Here is a 21,420-nt window from a genome sequence, read left to right on the forward strand (position 1 = left end):
AATTCAGGACTATTCTGTAACAGGAATTACTACACCTAAGCATTTGTCTCATCCCAAAGAAATAAACGTAAGAAGGATTTTACTGATTTTGGTGACACATATTATTGGATGAGCTAAGGCTACAAGGTTTGGTGATTACTTGATAAAATCACTCGCCTTGAATCTGGGATAATGTTGCATGTACCTGGTCAGGCATTAGTATTTTCTTATCAAATTAAGGGAGCTCTCATCTGGCAGCTTTACAACACAGGTGTGCAGCCTACACCGAACACATCCATCACTCTGATTAGACCACTACACAATATAGCAGCTCTGGAAAGTGACAAAAAATAATCTGTCCCAGTGCAGCCAGCAGTTACGGTGCTAAGATTGTTTCAGCTGCAAGCCCCTTTATACTTATCTGACAGCTAGCAAAGCAAATGTGATAACAACTGAATTTTACCTTGTGATACTTTGGCACACACAGAAGATAGGAAAACCCATTCTGACCTTTACGCTGTTGTGAAACACATGCTTCTAAACAAATGCTATTTAAAAACACAGTCTGATCAGAACTATCATGTCATCTGTTTTAGTTTAGCATCAGACATTCAAATTACACTTCTTAATCATGTTATGTCATCTATAAAAAATTGCAGCCTTGCTGAAATGAAATTAGTTCACTTAATAAGGCTGCAGGGATTCTGTACTGTTCCTAGCCATATTCTGATTTTCTGTTTAGGGACGTTTGTTTTAATGGGTACATCGCCATATTCCAGAACTTTGGCATCTGTTCTTCTCTCTCACAAGCCAAAAGGGTCACCTTCCTATGTTTCATTTCCCCCACCTATAAAATGGGGGACCCTCCTCCCTTGTACTAGTAAACTGTGTGAAGTTCTGAGCTGGGTGACTGACTTAGGCATGAAGGCTGAATATAAATAATATCTTTACAAGCACTCAAGGAATTTTTTGAGAATTGTTTCAAAATCAGTGCAGAAAACATTAGGTGACAATAACCCTCTGTCCATCAGAGTAACTAAAGGTTGTATTGTTGCCATTCCTTCTTTCCCATTCATTTGGAAATAAAATTCTTTCTCTAGATTCTTCTGCACCTCGTCAAGCTTTACAAACAAATAATTGCAGATTACCAATAAATCGCAGATTATTCTGCAATTTGTCAAGCTTTATCGACAAATAATTGTATCCCAAAAGGTAAAGATCAGACAATGGGCTAGAGATGGCAGCAATTACCAGAAAATACATACAGGAGTCGCAATACATTATACAATTTGTCATTTAGTGTAAGGGTTAAAAGTGCAAGCCCTGGCAGCACAGCTGTTGCAGTTTAGTAGCATTTTTCCTCCCTTCATGGCCAGGACAAAAGTTAGACAGAAGTATAGGCTATATCTGTCTACTGGAGCACAGCTGCTGTGTCCCCTTGAGGAAGGAGAGAAGGACGTGACTATCTCCCTCTTGTCAAATTAAGCAGGATGATACTGGGGGGGTATATCCTGAGATCACTGCCACTTATAAAATGCTCTCCATTTCTCACGCATTAGACCTGTGCTGGGATGGAGTGCACATCTAGAGGCACAGCCAAGGACCACTCCTAGTGAGCCGGTGCCTCTTAACAGTGCTATTCAAAGTCTTGCTGCGCAAGCCTTAAAGTAGAAATGCCATTCTGTGGAAGCACAACATTTCAGATACTTAATTCTGTTTCTGAAGTATGATTTCATGCACGTAATTTTGCTGGAGTGCCGAATGCCCATCTATTCCACCAAGAGGAATGGATGGCTCATTTGACCCTGGCTGGGGGTTCTTTCTGATGTGCTCTCCTACTATTAGGGCAAGTTTTTTTCCTCTTGCCTGTGCACCTATAAAATCCTGGATTCCAAAACCAGGTTCCCAGGACAGATTTTTAGTCTTTTGTGCATTACTACTCAACTCAAGTTCGGATTTTTAAATAGTACTACCTGCTCCAGAATATGTTGCCAGAGATCTTCTGCATCTCACCAAGTATGGCTAGCAAGAGAGATGACTTACCACAGCCAACCTGTCCTACAATCATCGTTAGCTGACCTGCAAGAGAGGGGAATGTACATAAGCTTCAGATTTTCCAAATGCTCATGAAAAAGCATCTTACTCTGTATATCTGATGTCATTTTGTACCTTGAGGGATTCGGATATCAATGTTGGACAATGCTGGAGGACCTTCAGGCGTCCAAGTGAAAAATCCATTTGTGATCTATGCCAAGATGGAGAGAAATAAGAAACAGAAAACCAGCTTTAGACTGACTTCTTTTTTTTCAATGTACAAAGACACATCTATTGCTTACATTATACTGAGCATCAGAACAGTTAGCCTTTACTCAGTGGAGGAAACAGATTTTCAAGTGACTGATTTTCTGGAGGTCTGTATTCTCCTGTGCAACAATCTCTGAACTCAAGAAAGCACAGCAATAAGATAATTGTGGAAAAGGGAGAAAAAGTTGCTATTTAGGGTTTGTTTTGTCATTCGTAAGGTGGGCACATGAAATAAGTGAAATGATGACTAAATTACATACAGGACCATGGTTTGCACTCTGCAAAGCACTGAATGTCAGTCTGGACACATTGCAGCATATAACACAATTATATGGTCTGCATTCTGAGTTGATTTGCAGAATTGTCCTCAAAAATTGCATGTTGCTGCCTATTACAATATTTTCCTTTATATTTCTGATATGATTCTCAGATGACGTAGTCTTCTTTGGATATAAGCAATCTTTTTATTTAAAAAGACACCAACAAGACACAAGTCTGTTCAGGATTTTAACTGGAGATTTCCACTGGATACTGTGAAAAATGGGAGAGGAGACAATTTTACAGATCTGTATTTATACAGCATTCTCTTCTCTCACTTTTTCAGAAGGACTGAAGCTCTCAAAGCCTTCCAGCAACATAAGGCACAACATTTTTTGAATTGAGAAAAGAGTGGAATGGGACACTTCTATCCTACCCTGGAGCTAACTTCCACTGGAGAAAAAATGATGGCTTTATCTTGGAAAAAACAAACAAACAAACAAACTTGAAAAAATAAGCAGAAGAAAATATTGCACTGCTCCCTCTAGATTAACGAAACCAGCCAGAGAATCCCCTCTCAAAAAGTGCCCCCTCATGGGCAATAAGCTGCAGACAGACAGCACTCAATAACTGCAGAATTCCTGGCCCCAAGTGCAGCCTGTGACAATGATGTCAGCAGATGGAGCCAAAGATTATATCTGGTCCTCAGCTATTCAAGATCTTAAAAATACTATCCTCTCAGAGCTTACTGCTCTGGCCCTCCTTTGTCATCACTCCAGGCTAATCTTTTGACCTACCTGTCTATTCCTCCTCCCCACCCAACATCAATATTCGTTACACTTTCCTGCACCAAAGCAGGATGTCAGACAAAAGCCTCCAAAGAACCCTGAAAACACTAACCAGTTGTCCTACTTAGACCCAAGAAACCGAATTATTCATTCTTTTGTGCCAGAAATGCAAATGTAATAGTAGACTTCCTAAATAAACAGTGTCATCTGTATAACAACCTTCAGGATTTTTATTATTTCTGGCCATTTCTATAGATAATTAAAAGTATCGGTCTTCCAACTGGCATGGACAATTTTAACTTCTCCTCAAAGAAGTTGGAAATTCTTGTCATGAAAACAGGGCTAATAATGTAAACAGTGCCAATGTTAATTTGCTGAGTGAAATCTAGAGGGATATACATAACTAATCACAATATAAAGGCCAGCAGACAGTTCTGAGAATGGAAACCATAGAAAGAAAGGTGAGATTAATCTTTGGTACAAGTGTCTGACAGCTTCACATCAAAAGTTGGTTCTTGAATTTGAAACTCAGCTATCAGAATACAAAAGTGACTATTAATGAGCTATAGTAACTGTTATTAGAGTGACCTTCATATCACCTTTACACAAAAATCGTCTGCTTCTGTGATATTAATCGGTCTTCTCATATGAGAGCTGTAATTGTTCCAGTCCTCCCTGGCAGGCCTCTTGCGGTTAACAACTTTGAGTGGCTGTGAAAAATCAGAAAGACAGAAATACACAGTAAGTGGTGGCAGTACCAGCAAAGTGCCCTAAACATGAGCAATCATGTTACCACCTATGTAGTACAGGGTACTGAAATGAGTTTTTGCAATTGCACAAAATAATCAGTAGGAAGTAGAAAAGCAGAAAAACTACTCTGGGTACAAATGACTACCCACTTCACCTGCAATTAAACATTATTACTTACCACTGCCTGGTATTTGCTGTGATTATCTGCACTTCTTAGCTCTGGACATTTATCATGCTCTTCTCCAATCTCTTCACTTGACAGGAATTCACTCAGTTTCTGCACACTGAGAGGGAAAAAGAATTACAGCTCAATCCAGAATGCAAAACTTCTGTTCACTGCAATGTTTATTACAGAGAATCCCTTCTATTACTTCAGCCATTGTCTGCTGTGTGGTTTATCTGTTTCCATTTTGTTACAGGCCTATGAAAATATTCCATGAGATGTTACTGCATGGAAGTTGACAAAACGTGCTCTGTTGCCTAATAAGGACTATGATTCTTCAATGGTTTATGCAGGTGCTTCTCACGTCTTTCCTCTTGTGATGCCAACACACAAATTACACAAGATTTTTTCAGGTATTTGGTGTGACAAAGACTATCCCCAGCCGTAGCTGGTTTTGAAGCCATGTGCAGAAGTAGAATTAATGTCATTTACGTTACCAAAATACTGCACAGCCATTTCTTCTGAACAAACACTAGGAGTCTGAAGAAATCTTTACACCTTGAGCTGAAATCAATCCTTTACAAGGAATATAAAGTGTATGAGATAACATGAAAAAGGAGCATACCTTAACATAAAGCATTCAACACATGAGATAGAAAAGGAATGCTAACAGCAGCCCCAAAGAACATATAAAATCTTCCCAAGCTGTTTACGTTTAATTAGCTAAGAGATAATGTGTCTGTTTTATGATATTTAACAGAGCATAACAACATTTTCATCTCTTTACCTGACTTTATAAAATTTATGTCTAATCTACTCACAGGGCAAGCAAATGAAATTTGTAAAGCGGGTTGAACATTGAACTTAGTGTCAAAGAGGCTCAATTAGCTGCAAATAAGTTAACTATCAGTATTCAAATCTATAAAGTGATGGAAGGCCCAAAATTTTAAAAAATAAATTTATAGAGGATGACTGAAATAACTGATTTCAATATATAGCCTTCGGATAATTGGAGAGCAACAGGCAACCTATGCCACTGCAGCATAGTGCGATCTGCCTACCTGTTGGTATGCAAGTTAAAAAAATAACAGTAATAATCAGCATTTATTTTCCTCTACTGGGGATTCTTTCTTCAGAAGGAGATTTAGTTTCTTCTGAGAGCCTCACGGGATGCTCTGCTGGTGCAAAAGCAGTGCTTGGACCAAGGCATTGTAAGTAGAGACTGAGGGCAGCAGGGGCCTTCCTAGGGAAGAATTGGTTCTACAGGTTTTCTGTCAATCCACTGTGGGTGGATTTGCCGAGAGAATGAATTACAATCTAAGCAAATAAAGAGGGGGAGTAACTATTTGGGATGGGACAACAGGAGTAATAAGTAATTCAGGCCCAATGTTGGACCACAAATTCTTAATGTGACGGTCTGTTATACCAAAAGAAGAAACGAGAAGCCTCAGAGATACTCTTACCTATTTGCACAAAGCTCTAGAACATGGGGCTAGGAACGATCTTGACTTTCTTTGTTCAATGAGCCAGATGTTTAACAGAACATTTTGAGTGTCTTTAAATGGATCAAATGATGGTTTAGCCATTGCCTACACGGGATTGGGATGCAGCTGCACCTACGTTCTTTACAGGCAAACTACAGTGACATTTGAATAACTGCTCTGAAGTTGTAAAGAGCAGATACAGAAGTCCTCTGTGTATCTGCTCCAGGATCTAGAAAAGGAAGAAGAAAAGACAGCCAACATATTCTTGCACCATGCATACCTAAACAAGACCAGGTCTTTATTAAGCCACTGGATAGTTTGATTTGTGCTCTCTGGTTGTGTAGCAAGGTGGCTGTACTCTAAATGCCAAGACTTTTCTCTGCAAGCACTCTGCCTAATTCTCTACTTAAATCCAGTATTGCTGTTCCTGTGGCTATTACTGAAGGAATGCAGTGACTTACAGCTGTGAGAGAGAACTGTTAGTTAGAGGCATCAACTCACACTTCAGGGTGTCACACCATTCTACACTCTTAAAGAATAATAATTAAAAAAAAAAAGGTATGTTCTCTGCAGAACTCTAGCTGATGCAGCAATTTCACCAGAATTCCAATATCTCCACTGAGGAACTTATTTTTAACTCACCCACTAGAGGTATTGATTAAAACACAGTTATTTGCACAGCTGACTGAAAAAGCAGTTTCATATTAAAGCCAGTAAAATATATAATGCCACCCTCGCTACTTGACCTTTGCTGATGGGAAATTGTACACTGTAGTCTTTGTCCTTGAAGACCTCACATTTAAGAAATACATCAATTGGCTGTTAAATTTTCAGTAGCACAAATACGTACTAAAAGTGCTTTTCAGAGAGAACAGAATTTCTTACCTTCCTAAAGACTTCTCAGCAGTTCCCTCCCTCAATCAGAAGTGAACACCCTGACCCCATAACTTGGAAATTTTGTAGTGGCCCTATGTGGAACATAAGCTTTAAGTCTCTTCTATCACTGGAAAGAATCACACCGTTGTTCCAATAGTGTCAATGGCAATCCATGATGATGCTTTGCAATTGGGCACATATGTAAGGATAAAAAGATACTGACAAGTTTATTTGTAGAGATTCTTCTCTGTAGGAGCAGCTGGCATCAGAGATTCTGGCCAACATTAACAGAGCAGTGATTGTGAAGTGCCTGAGATGCAAAGCCAGTAACAGACTCTCAACATCCTTTTACATGCGGGTTCCGCTTCTGGTTTATCTCCTGGTTCACTTAGCTGGTTCCTTTCTGTCAGCACAGGATAAGTTGTCTTGTATGCTTGCTAAAACCAATTAGAATATTAGAATATAGCCTAACAAAAGCTAAATTATGGCTTTGTAAAGTTAGATTACCTTTATCTGATCTTATTGATCAGCTAGTTATTAGCAGCAAGGTATAACAACAGGTATAACATTAATTGTACTCAACTGGCACAAACACAACTTTTTAGTATCTGTTTGCTTTTTCACATTTACCCAACTATTTAAGCAAGCATGTGTTTGCATAGGTTGAAAATATCTGACGTGCTTCCAAAGGACTACACTGAAGGTTGGGGTACGCAGAAGACCCATGCAGAGCAGCACCAGTAGCACTTGGGAGCTATGCACTCTGGAACACTAAGTGAACTACTCAGATACGGATAGCCAAGAAGACAGGGCTTGTGTCAGCTTTGTCACACAGATTCAACTAGGGGGCTCCTGCCCGCATTCCAAATGCCAGGACAATAGCCTGCTTACAAGAAAGTAACTGCAGAATCACTCATGGCTAGCAACAATTAATACTTGGTTGATACTAATTGATTTAACATTGATACTGTGGCATTAACAGGCACAGAACTGGTTGACAAAAAAATCCTTACACAAGCCAAAATAAATGCCCATTACCAGTATCAGCCTCCAGATACTTTACTGGCTGCAATCTTAGCCTGACAATTTGCCATGGCTCTAGGGACCACCACAGTGCCTGCAAAACATTTCCTGCCAGCCACTGATGCTCTCAGGTTTCACATGTGTTAGGAGAGAGGATGCAGTTGTGACTTTGCACCGTCAGGGAATTTCTAAATAGTGAGGGCAATATCAGCTTCCTGCTGTAGTCTCCTTTACATCTCCAAAGTGACACAAAGGCAATTAAGCTAGGCAATTAATACAGCTATCTGCCCCATACTTTAGACAAGCTTTTAGACAAGCTATATTTGAGATCACACAGATGTATAATAACGTAAGAAGCCCATACTATCTCCTCATTCCTTATCAGTCATGTAGAGTTACACTGAATAACAAAAGTATTAGTTGTTTTTTTTTTTTTCTTTTTTAAACACAGATTTGCTGATATTCAAAGAAAAACTCCCAGTGAAACACAAGTTCTACCAAAAAAAGACTCAAGTACTGGTTATTATTTCAGGTTTTGAATGCGCAGGCTAATGTGCTCGTAAGAGAGTCAAAATTCATCCAGTCTGGAAGAGACATTTAGTCATTAGCTTACTCCTACACTTAACATTGGAATTTTTGTGTCTACAGCGTTGTGGTTTGGCTTCTGTTGTTGTTTTTGGTTTTGTTTTTTAAGTCTAACTCTCGACCAAGAGGCCACCTCTCACATAGACAGGTGGTGGGAGAGCACTGCCCAAGTGATACACACTGAAATACAGGTCCTTCTGGGATTATCTTTTTCCTTTCTACATGCTTCATGTGGGTGGAAACATTTGGGTAATTTACAAAATGAAACCTTCAGTAAGCTTTCACCTCCTTTTTCTGTTACCACATACACATTGCATGTGGTACTGGCACATCTCAGCCCATTCCACAAAATGAAGCAGTAACCATAGGCCATAAAACATTGCTTGTTACAACTGCACCAGCAAAGAAACTGGCCTGCATGCTACAACCAAAGGCACCGCACAAGGCAAAAGATAGGGAAGCAAATTACAAAAACCACTGATAAATAGTTGCCATGTTATTTCTAAACTTATAATTGGATGACGGAACAAGAGCCATAGCTTCAAAAGTCAGAGAGATGGGAACAAAGACATTCATTTTACAGTTCTCACCTTACTAATGCTTTGACAGTGGATCTAACCACACTGGAGAGCAGGAACAACGGAGACACAAGAATGTGAAACAGGGAGATGGAGGCAAATGCCACAGATGGGGAGAAGTCAGCCTTTCTTGTCAGATGAGCATGGACCACAAATGTCTACAAAGATACAGACGTTATCATCAGCATTTAGCCATAAAGGAAATGCACAAAGACTTCGTATTTCACAAGCATTTCATTTAATGCCTCTTATTTAAGAACTGTAATTTTTGTTCTCTTAATAGTCTGGAGGAGTGCTTCATACTCCTTGCTGCTTCTGGTCACAGACAACAAGTGGGCATTTTCCATTCTCTCCCAGAGGAATTGCAAATGTGCAGGAGCTTTCCATACCTTCCTTCTTCTTCCTCATTTCCACATCGCTTACACTTGAAAGCATGGTTGTAATTAAAGTTATTTAGAAAAGTCCATACTTACTATAAGTACAGCTGCAATTGGTATTGCTGCATTCATAAAGACTGTGAAGGAAAACATGGAGGAACATTTAGACACAATTTCCATTCAGCCAAGATAAAGATTAAAATACTACTAACTAGCACTGTCTGATAATGATATTTTCTATGCTTAACATACCAAAAATGCACAACTATTTACACACAGCATTCTTTTAAATACCTACAGTTTGATTCTCCAGTTACCTCAAAACCCAACTTCTCTTCAGTTACACAGAACCCAGCAATGCACCCTAGAAGAGATGAACAATCTATGCATTTTAAAGTGTGCTCAGCTCACATACAGATCAGGCATGGGGCACTTGCAGGTCTCTGTCTCATGGCGGACAAAAATGCTGAGCTGATACGAGGTCTGGCAGACAACTTGAACGCCTGACAATGAGAGGAAGGGAGACCCAGCAGTGGTTGTACAGGTCATGCCCTGTGTGCGGCTGCACACCCAGCTCTGACCCATCGCATGGCAAGAGCTCCTGGGAGAGCCACTAGCATATGCATCAAGTTGTGACCTACTTCTGTGACACCACTTCTGAAGTGCAGGGCTTTGTGGCACTCTCAAGTCTGGGGACTCAAATCGAAGGGCAGTGAAATATTGGCATCTCTGTAGTGCAGCACTGGATCAATGACAAACAGTTTATTCTTATGGAGAATTTACTCAATATATGCTTTTGATGTTGTTGTTTTTCTGGTAGAGTTTGTGCAACCGTGGTATAACAAGTGTTGTACATTTCACTCATTAAAATCTCAAGGTCACACTCAAGGCTCCTGGTTACTGCTACCCCTAGTTTCACAGTAAAAGCTTCTTCTAAGCAGCTTTTTGTGTGGGGGTAGTCATATTGAAGCTGAAAAGAAAAGGTTTGGACTGTTTATTCCAGAAGAGAAAGTGGATTCACAGTTACAGAGATGGAGCTAGAGTCCAGTTCAGCTAAGGAATAGAAGATGGGCTTGTGGTAAGGGCAAAGATTATTTTTTCTCAGTTATACCAAGTTATTTTTTGACCTTGTGCAAGTGACTTATTTTGTTAGAAGGACTTAACAGATTGTGAAATAGTCACATTTAGGCTAGTTTTAAGGTAGCTGATTCAAACTGCTAACTAGGTATCAGTCTAAGCACATCAGCTCAGAAGGCTGAAAGTGAGCATACTTCAAGCTGGGAACCTGTGCAAGACCTTGCACTTCTACACACTAAGGCTATAGAAAGTTGAACTAGGTGGTTTATTCCATTTAGTTAGGCATAATTACACTTGCTTTATCAGGCTTGGCTACTTAGATTATGAATATCTTCAGGAGACCGATACAGGTTCTAACTCGTGTGACAGAGCTTTGATTTCAGCTGGGCCTTGAGTTACTAAAATGCAAACAACGAACCAGTTTCCTCCCTGACCTTGAACAGCATTTGTTACGGTGCCCTGGATTCCGCTACTATAGCTCTTCGTACACTATTGCATTTCAAGTTTATTAAACAGATGGAGGGGGAGAAGGAAGCAAATAATATTTGTATACAGGCATCTCTTTGAGACGGGGCAGGAATATGGGTTGACAATACAATAATAAACAGCTACCCCTGTAGGAGCCTGACTCAGAACTGGAACTATGGTCCTGTCCCACACTGCTGTCCACTCTGTCACATTGTGAGAATATTATTTAACCATCCACCCTTTCATTTTGACCTTTGCTCAATTTTATTCCATGAAGTAAACAATACAGAGAAAGACTACAGAATCTGTAGATAAGACAGAATTAAGAGATTAGTACATGTTTAACAGAAAAGAAAGAGGCTAGTCACTTTTTAAAACAAAAAAATGAAACACCTTTGCTTGTCCCTTTTTGCTGTCAGGTATAGCCAAAGTTCAGGCAGGAAAAGCACTTGCCAGTTTCTTCATCTGAACTGGAGTGCCATCATTTGACCCACAAATACTTCTAGTGGAATGTATGACCACCCTTTTCTGGGCACAAACTCCACAAATAACTTAACATACTGTCAGAGACTCCTTCTTCCTACGTTTAGAATATTATTAATAAATCCTGTAGTGTAGTTGTAAACTCTACTCAAGCATAAATAAAATACGTGTGTTATTTCATGTAGATCTAATTCCTTGACGGATGTGACTGAAAACATAGGTGTATTTATACATAGATTCCTGAGGTAAAAGCTTAACTTTTGAAAGCTTTCAAGGCTGAGAGATCTGGGGATGTTCAGCCTGGAGAAAGGAAGGCTCTGGGGAGACCCCATTGTGACCTTTCAATACTTAAAGGGGTCTTATAAAAAAGATACAGAATGACTCTTTACTCGGGTATATGATGATAGGACAAGGGGGAACGATCTTAAACTAAAAAAGGGTAGATTTAGACTAGACATTAGGAGGAAATTCTACACTGTAAGAATAGTGAGGCACTGGAACAGGTTGCCCAGAGAAGCCGTGGATGCCCCATCCTGGAGGTGTTCAAGGCCAGGCTGGGTGGGACCTTGGCCAGCCTGACCTAGTGGGTGGCATCCCTGCCCATGGCAGGGGGCTTGGAGTTAGATGATCTTTAAGGTCCCTTCCAACCTGAGCCATTCTATGAATGACAAACATGTATTAAAGCCTAGAAGTTCATAGTTTACTACACACCTTAGAAAAATGTTAATAATTTTCTGAGAAAAAATATTTTTTTCTGTGTTGGAATGCAAAGCAGTTTCTCCTGCAGAGTTGTCACACTTTGGATAAACTTGAAGTAGTTACAACATAAGAAGATTGGAAAATAAAAAGTAAAACTTGCTGCCTTTACCTGTGGAATTCTTAATTCTATTAAATCCTTGCATTTGTGGTTTGCCTTTGAGGCTGCTGCAGTACATGATTTCTCTTTTATGTATGTATCAAATAAGAGAAACCACCAAAGCCGATAAACTTGTCAAGAGAAGGACCCTGCTCTTCTGCTGGCAGTATGAGATAATACCTTCTAAAGATGAAGTTGGAGGGATTAAACATACTGTAGGGCTGGCAAAGACTGCTGTGGTTATGACAGCATGGGTCAGTTGGTGGCTCCCCAGAAGTTGATCTGAATCTTGCTGTTATGAGAGATCACAGGCACATCCAAGGACATCTTATTTTAAGTAAACAAATGCTTATTGAGCCACTGGAATTTCTGGTTTGTTAGTTTTTTGTTTGTTTGTTTTCAATTATGGAAGTGTCTAGTATAATAAAATGATTTCTAAAATGGATTTATTTTGCAGCTAAGAATTTTTTTCCCCAACTAGATTCTGTCTAAAGTACTTTGTTACTAGAAAAGACAGATAGAAAACTAGCAAAAACTATAAGCTACATGAACTGTTTAGAATAGTAACTACTGTAAATTTCCTGTGAGAAAGCCTGGATTTCTGACAGATTAGACAAAAATTCACAGAAATAGGAAAACCATTCCTTGCTTTCTCTGCCTTTCCTGAATACCTTATACATAAACCTACAAAGCTGAACATAAGATAATAATAACTGCAAAAAAATGAAAGTCTTCTTGGCCACAGTTAAAGAATACACTGTTGAAACTCAAAAGCTTATCACTATCAACTTTGTAATCCAGTTTTGATTCTGATGGGTACATTTCATTAAAATGCTGGCTAATTTCTATATTAGCTTTTTAAGTACATACAAACAATTTATACACCTACAAACTATATCCGGGCACAAGGGTGAGGCAGATGAGATCCAAATTTCACTCTGTCTTGAAATGGAATTTTCTTGTGGTCTAGCCAACACTGCTCTGAAATTTGTAGGTATATTTTCTGTAATCCAATGCAAATCTGTTCCTCATGAATAGAAGCAGATCCAACCACATTCTTCCTAATAGCTAATAGCTAAATATACTTAGAAAAGTAGACTCCTAATACTCCTAAAGAAAATCCTAATGCTAATAGCTAAATATACTTAGAAAAGACTTCCAAAGCCCATTCAAAATGGCACTTAAAAATACATAAAGTTCTCCTGTTTTCTTACTCTTCTAGGACGTCTGCCTTCCTGCAAAATCTTGGTCACCTTCTGCCATTATCTTAATCACAAAATTAAATCTTAAGTTCACTATTATATCAGCAAGCACACTTTGTGCTGATTATGACTATCATTCCATTTATACTTATGATAATAATAACAGCAAGTTCTCCTGTATTTATAATCTCTACACTAATCTGCTAACATGCAAGTTTGTAAGAACCAGTGAATCTTCTGCTACAGACAAAAGGGTGCCAAGAACTCCTAGGCTGAAATTAGAGAAAACCTTTAAAAGCCAAAATGATATGCAATATCGGCATAATAAAGTAGTACTGGTTTACCCCAGCTGAAAAACTAATCTATGGTGTCTTACAGACAATTATTACAAAGTACAAATAAAAATGCAAATGTAAACACTGAATGTTTCAATAGTTTCAAATAGCATGTATTCAGAATTGTGTGGAATAATACTGTTTCTCATTTATCATGTCACTATTTCTTTACAGAATATTCAGTACAGTTTTCCTAGCTGTTACAAATGAAACTCTGAGGATTTAAAAAACAAATAAGACTGTACGGCTCCTTCAGTCCTATAGCTAAACCTGTGGCCTTGACTATAAATAGACTTTAATGCAATGTGGAGCCCTGCAAACAAAAGGAGCCCACCTACCCTGATCTGGGTGTAGAACAGAGTTCACAGTCATATAATCTACTTCAGCTAAATTCTCTTTTAAGCTGAAATGCAAACTACTTTACAAGCACAGAAAGCTCAGGTTCCCCAGAGAGAAAATCTGGTCTCAGAAGTCAATGAAAACCTCAATCTCAGTCAAATTCAGTGGGTACAGGATCTTGCCCTCAGAGTACATTACTCATGTGACTGTTTGGCAGGAAAAAGTCAACTACGCACCTCTTGGGCGAATGTAATCAAATAATACTACCCAGACTGGAAGTTACTTTTCTAAGGAAAAATCTTCTTTATTAGTCTAGAAGGTATTTGTACAGGTAGCTTGTAGCATTTGATACTTCTTGCTAAAGTTTCCAGTGCATTAATAACTTACAGAATATATCAACTGTATTCTTCAGTATGACTTGACTAATTATTTCCGAAGTACTACAATAGAAACTATAGAGGTGTTGCATATGAACTGCTGAATTACAGTTTGACTGGCCTTAGATGTTTTTAAAAGGGAAGATAAATGCCTTGAAGCAGCTTGAAATGAGACAAAAGAAGAAATCTGGTTTTGGAAAGATGAAATTGCCAGCACTGTCATATTTTCCTTTCTAGTACATAGTAATGGCCTTAAGAATCACTTGTTTTAATAAGAAATCCAAATTTTGTGTAATAAGTTGTAAGTACTATCTGTTGGAGCTTCAACACAAAGACATTTCCCATCACATGATATTGCGATATATAGTATCGTGCAAAATGCAGGAGGAGGGTAAAAAGATAAATATCAGCAAGGGCTTCTTCCTGAATGCTGTGTTATAGAGGAGAATATTGCTGGGTGGAGCTAGCCTGTGAAACACTTGTCCCTTAAAAGCTTCTCTTGAGAAAGTTAATACTATGAAACATTAATCTGACCTTCTCTTTTAGGCATATTTCCTGTACAGGCAAAATTCTACTGAATTAAATGGAACGTCTGACTAAATGGAAAGTGAGAAGTATGGAATCAGAGCCTAGAGCAACTGAAACAATTGCAACAGAGAAATGGTAAACTCATTAGCACCTAATAATGCAGTGGCACTTCAGCTGAACAGTGGATTAGAATGAGGGAGGAGACTTACTGGATATGGAGGTATAAAGGGCAAACGACTTTAGGCTAGTCATTTCTTTTTGTCTGGTTTCTTCTACACTGCTGTGAAAGATGTGTTCCCAAGCATAGAGTTTAAGGAGCTTAATGCCTCGAAGCATCTCATTTGTTTTCTTCAGTCTCTCATTGGAGTACTCCTGCAACATTTACATACACATTTAGTTAAAGAGCACCTGGCCCTTAAACTTAAGGATCACACAAAAATTGCATGCAGCCCCTTGTAATCAGTCAAGCATTCTCTGCTATGGAGAGATGCTCTGTCCATTCAAGATGCTTTGATGTTTTTTGCGAGGGTTAGACTTTGGTGAATCTCACCTTGCAAAGGCAGGAGGCTGAGTGAAGAGCCAGAAGGTCTATAATCACCTCCTTCTAAATCACATACCTTATACTGAAAATGTTATTCCTCTCAGCTTTCTGATCACTTGCAAAGAAGCCTCTCACGACTTCTACTGCTCAGCACATTGATTTTCAACAGGCACACTCAATATGTACAGAAGAGATCAGAACAAGCAGATAAGGTACAACTGGACACGCTGCTCTACCCCAGTCACCATGACGTGGAAACAATGGTGTCAGGCTCCAAAGCAGCAAGGCTGCAATAGCAAGAAACTGGGATCCTATAGGGAGCCTCGACTGTGCAGGGACAGTTGACTCTGGCACTACAGAGCACTGGTGAAGTGATCCTCCTTCCAGTTTTCAGGTTAATTCTATGATCTTTATGCTGTGCTTTACAGCAGAGCAGAGACAGTCCAACCAAAATGCACTGCTCCCATCTACAGGAATTTCTAGGTGATGCTGACTGTCTGCTTGGATACTACAAGGATGAATGCTGTCTAAATGTCTAGAAGGGTGTATACTGTTGATGTGAAGGCAATACTTTCCCCCCAGGAAGGTGCACAAATTTCGCATTACCGCCCATGATCTGTGTAAGAAGAGATTTCAACAAGCAAATCCTGCTGTCCAGCATCATTACAGGTTCCTACAGCTTCCTGGGCAGTGTAACAATTGCTGAGTGTGAGGAAAAGGTTCAGAGCAGCTGGGCAAGGCAAGTTTCTCAGCACTGCTACAGGCAATTCTGACAAATTATAGACAAGGCAAGTGAGGGATCAAGAAACAACTCATGACTTAGTAGACCTCAAAATTCGCCAGCATACTGTAGGAGAGCTAGGACTGTCCAGAGCTATTAAATGAGTCACTTCCACAGATTTCCACATCTGTGATGTATCTGCGATCTGAGGTTGGATGCAGCTTTCCTACTTCATACGTACTTGGACAGATTGCCCTGCATGACTCATTTATTTCTGCATCATTTGGCTGCACATGGCCATTTCAGTCAAAGATTACTGACCATTTACACTTGCAAGTTAGAAAGATCTTAAGTTTTTTCCTGTTAAGGAAACACACACTGGCTGAAAAATATAAACCCCAAGACAAATTGTATCTTTACTGCTTAAGCTTCTCATGTTTACACATTCTTGCATTTGACATTCTTGAGCATCAAGTGTTTGAGAATCAGTTTTTGGCTCTGTAATTTGGCTTTCATAGCTTTGCAATTCTAAACACAGGCCAATGCATAAATATCAGAGGTGATGTTAGTATCATGTGTGAGTGTGAAGACACTTACCAATGTGCTTCTCTGGGCCTGTGAGAGTTTTGTTGCTACAAAGTACTGAACAGGTGCAAGTACTATGATTACTGCTGCTCCAATTAAGGCACTGATTCCTAGAAGATAGTAGAGCAGAAGAACTCCTACAATTATCTGTTGGAAGAAAAAGTGAGAAGACGACTTGGGATGACTTCATTTTGTGTACATACCACAAAAAGCAATCACAGGGTAACTGTGTAGCACATTCAAGAACAACCATTGCATCCAACCCTAGCCCAAAACCTCATATGCTCTGCATCACTGCCACAGTGTGGTTTGATCTACCAGGATATTCTGTCAAAGGATCAAATACACCTGGAGTGTTCCTCCCCAGCTTGTGGATTCTGTGACTTGAATCACACTGCAAGAGATTTAGAAAACTGCTAGCTAGGATTTTCTGTTTCATGGAATCCCCACGACGACGAACAGTAGACAAGGGTGTACGGGTTTGTATACACCCTTCCATTTATCTTCTATAAAAACTTCCACACCTAAGTAAAGTAACTATTTTAAAAAGAAATACATTCATAAGAGAACTTGAAATAAAATTTATTTAAAAAATGTTTCCAAGTAAGACATTGGGCTACTCCTCCCACAGCTGCTATTAAATATTCTTCCCCATTGACCAGATGACATAGCATGCATTTGCTTTGATTTTTTTTTTTCCTTCTTTGACATTTAAGCATTTTTACACCAAGACAAGCAAATACCTCTCCCAGTTTGATCAGAACCCACTTGTCTACAACACACTGGAATTCCAGAGGAGTGTTCTTTGCTTACTACAAAAATTAATATGAAATACCATTAGAAATGCAACTGATATTTTGTAAATGTTAACTTTCTTCAACGTTCATGACATTATTGCAGAGGAGAAAAAAGGAACATCATAATTATATCAGTAAGAACCTCCACTTCAAATAAACACTAACAAACTCGAAAGAAACTGTTTCAAGGACACACAGTACCAGACAGGCAATGAATGTTAAAGAAGGCTAGAAAAGCAGTTTAAAAAAAAAGTTTGACTTTGCAAAGATAGTTTAGAGAGCAGGTCAGAGCCTGGGTAGAAAGAGTGAATATAAGCAGCAAACAAGATGTGCAACCTACCGATGTTAACTACCACTATTCTAACATCTGACTCCTGAATGACCTAAAGCATTGACACTCTATTACGTAAAATATAGTATAAGCTAATAAATTAGATAAGACACAGCAATAGAAAACTAATTTCATATATTGTTTCCCTTAAGTTAATTAAAAATAACATAAGTTACAAAATTTCCTTAAAGCATTATCTACTACTCTTGCTACATTTATATACTCATATAACCCTCCCAGAAACACTACCTTCCGTCATTTCAAAGTTCAGCAGTCACCCATTCCCACAGATATTCATGGGAATTGCGTGCTTCCATGAAGAAAACCACAGTCCATAGTTTACCCACTTTTATGTCAACATTTTTGTGAATTCAAAAAGAACACAGAGAAAACTATTTTTTCTTAACAATCCTTTGATGACTATCTGCAGATGAACTAAACCGAAATGTGACTCTTACAATGAGTCACAGTATTTATTTAGGAAATATGCGGCATCATGAAAGTAAAGTCCTATTGTACATACAGCACAGATCTAGTAAGAGCTAAGGTTAAACAGTAATTTAAAGATCTCTCTGTAACGAGTGAGCGAGCAATCTGCTTCCATGTGAAGTTAGGAAATTCATCAATATGTAAAGCCAATGAACACATGCAAGGCCTCCACCAGAGCGCCCTGGCAGAGCTCTCCTCCAGAACAGGAATTGTCTTTACAGATCAAGAAATTCACTCCCAACTGCTTCGCCATGGGCAGACAACTCAGGCACTCAAAATACAGGAAAGCACTGAACAGTGTACAGCTAACAGATGCTCAAAACCACAAAGTCAACATGGAACAGTGACTCCCTGCTTTACTGCTGCCCCGCTACTGGTTGATTGCCAAGGTCATTATGGGACACACTAGCTGTTTCAACAGAGCCTCAGCTTCTCACAAAAACAAGGGTAAAGCTATTCTGACAACTGGATTTGGAGGGACTTGCTAGCACTTGGCTCTAGTTTTCTCCATCCTGGCTATTGAAAGGGTCAATCTTTGCAATAAAAATTCTGTTCTCAATAGATTAAAAATGATCCCATTTGCATCTTCGCTTTCATATTGTGATAAGGGAAAGCCTTTTTAATATATTCATCATGCGTGGGAAAAAAATGTATTCTCAACAGAAGTACGTGCATAGAAATATCTGAAAACTGCCAAAACCTATAAACATTTCTGCAAGTGATTCCGTATTTGTCAGATGCACACAACAGTCAAGAATAACCAGTAAGCGGTAATATTCTAACTGCTAGAGGACAGTAACTGACAGATGGGAAGGCTCTCAATATTTCTGTAATGATCATATTTTTAAACAACTGTGCAATGAAACATTTCGCTTCCTTTTCATCAAAATCCCAAATGCTCTTATCTGCCAGAAATATATCACAAACAAGAAACTCACTGATACCTGTTTGTTGTTAAAAATAAGTCTACTGTCTAGTCATTTTTTTTTAAATTGAAGATGGAAAATACTGTCAGACAGAAACTGCTTTGTGGCCAGTTTTGAAAGAGACAGATGTCCTTTTATTACCACCGTACACTATCCCTGCCAATGAACCCAAGACATGAGAACACCGGACCCTTAAAAAATGATCACAACGGAATCAAACACAGGTGTTTATAAAATGGAGAGGGGAAAAGCCTTTACAGTGCCTCATTTTGCTCTCATGGTTTGAGCCAAACCTAACAAGGGCATCTTTCGATTCATAGGCATCCCTGGGCCCCTTTTCATTGATTTCAATGACCTTCAAACAGTAACTGAAGGCAATGATCAAGTTCCTATTGACTCCCGTCACAGCAAAGATGGGATTCAAATTATCTGGACTGTATAGAAATGTGATCAATGACTAAGTCTTCTAGTCAAGGACAAATAAAAAATTCGCACCAGATGATGAAAAACTAATAGGTGATGAGCTACAAAACCATTGTAAGTCTGTTTTAAATAATACTGAAGCTTGTTCAACTTTTTATTTACCATCTCTGAAGTATCCAGTAATTGCTTTCACTGCCTCATGAAACAGGGTACTGAATGAATGCTGCAGAAACGTGTTTGGGAGAAAACTTTGCAAACAACATGACTCATTGGTTTGTATCTTGCAACGCATACGCCATCCACAAAACAGGAGCACACTCTGACACTGATCGTCTTGATCTGCTGAAGAGCATTGCAGGGTGAATTTTAATGCAAATATAATCATATTTTCATAAGACTGTCATGAAATCTTTATGAGTCCATGACTTCTGGCACATTAGAGCAAAATGTTGTTAGAGAATATGCAACGAAACTGGCTTAATTCTCAGTTACACTAAAGCTCTCCCTGCACTGAACTGCTAGTGATCTTGGAAAAAGCCCATATGACATTGGTACCTCCCATATAGGTTGTTTTATTAACATATTTACAATGGACATTAAGCATAGGGGATAACTGGACACTAAATATTATCTTTAAAGGGGTGGACTCCTCTAAATGCCTCCTAGCATTTTTTCAGTATATAACTCACCGACTTCTTACTGCATGGTACTTCTAGTAAATGGACAAAGAATAGCCTGATAACAAGATTAGTACTAACAAACTGCCAACTTGTAGCCACATTTCATATCAATTTCTTTTCATTATACTTGTCTTCTCTTTTGCAATTAGAAATTAATATTAGCATATGTCACTTGACTATTGCTTTTTTCACCCACTTCCCCACTTCAAAATAAACTGGTTCATTTTTTTTTTTTTTCCCTTCGTAATTTCAGGGATAGCATCCTGATGCTAAAAACCTAAGTCAAATCTCTTTCTGAAAAACAACTGCTGATATTGCTATATTCATCAGCCTCTTTCAACTCTAGAAAGTCAAAGGTTTTAAACTGCTGTATTGAAAAAATATGAGTGTCTTCAGGAAATATGGTCTATACCCCAATGCAGTTAATCCTGCACAAGAAAGAAATACATGCATTTATTGTATAAATACAGGCACACTATGACTTGTAAAAATACGACTGTAATCTCTGAATCTTTTACTGTAATGGGTATAGTGATATATAGCTCACACATGTAGAGTGAATGCAAACTGCAGGCTAAAAAAGCACAGTTTAAAAAAAAAGTGATTGTCTTGTAAATTGTTGACTGTTTACACTTCCAGGTGCTCACTATCCTGACTCAAGGCCTTACACAACTCTCACTGGAGTAAGCCGGAGTTTTACAAAAGATTCAGACAGATTTCTCTTTCCTGCAGGTCCTGCTGCAGTCTCAGAAGCAATCTATCCCTCATTACCATGGAGATATCATAAGGCATACACTAACATACCAGGTTTCAAACACATACAGCACAAGTGCAATGACTCCCAGAGTATTCCAAGAGGACACTATCTGGTTTTGCAGAGAATACTCTCCAAAGATTGAAGCTACACAAGAGGAAAAGACATGTTCAAAAACTCAGTCACTGACAATGAAGAAGGTCCTGTTTTGCCTGCACTTACCCTGCATTTTCCTCACTAAGGAAAAAGCCAAATCCAGGGAAAATAATTAAAACAGGTTGTTGGGTTGTGGATTTTCTTTTTTTTTTTTTTCCTTCCACTTGGTCCAAAGGACCATCTCTAA

The 21,420-nt window shown here is 38.8% G+C and overlaps 1 protein-coding gene across 3 annotated transcripts in view; it reads right to left on the bottom strand.

The window, feature by feature from the left end:
• ABCC8 (ATP binding cassette subfamily C member 8) overlaps positions 1 to 21,420 on the bottom strand; it is a 77,591-nt gene that overhangs the window by 33,761 nt on the left and 22,410 nt on the right. For all 3 annotated transcript variants that reach the window (XM_083839612.1, XM_083839613.1, XM_083839614.1), the window contains 8 exons: positions 16,690 to 16,824; positions 15,040 to 15,202; positions 9,262 to 9,302; positions 8,801 to 8,946; positions 4,258 to 4,363; positions 3,929 to 4,039; positions 2,149 to 2,224; positions 1,953 to 2,058 (listed from right to left, as the gene is read on the bottom strand). In XM_083839612.1, the coding sequence (XP_083695738.1) occupies positions 1,953 to 2,058; positions 2,149 to 2,224; positions 3,929 to 4,039; positions 4,258 to 4,363; positions 8,801 to 8,946; positions 9,262 to 9,302; positions 15,040 to 15,202; positions 16,690 to 16,824 (884 nt within the window). The remainder of the gene's footprint in view (positions 1 to 1,952; positions 2,059 to 2,148; positions 2,225 to 3,928; positions 4,040 to 4,257; positions 4,364 to 8,800; positions 8,947 to 9,261; positions 9,303 to 15,039; positions 15,203 to 16,689; positions 16,825 to 21,420) is intronic.

The sequence above is a fragment of the Anser anser genome, assembly GCF_964211835.1.
Source record: "Anser anser genome assembly, chromosome: 5".
NCBI classification, from domain to species: domain Eukaryota; kingdom Metazoa; phylum Chordata; class Aves; order Anseriformes; family Anatidae; genus Anser; species Anser anser.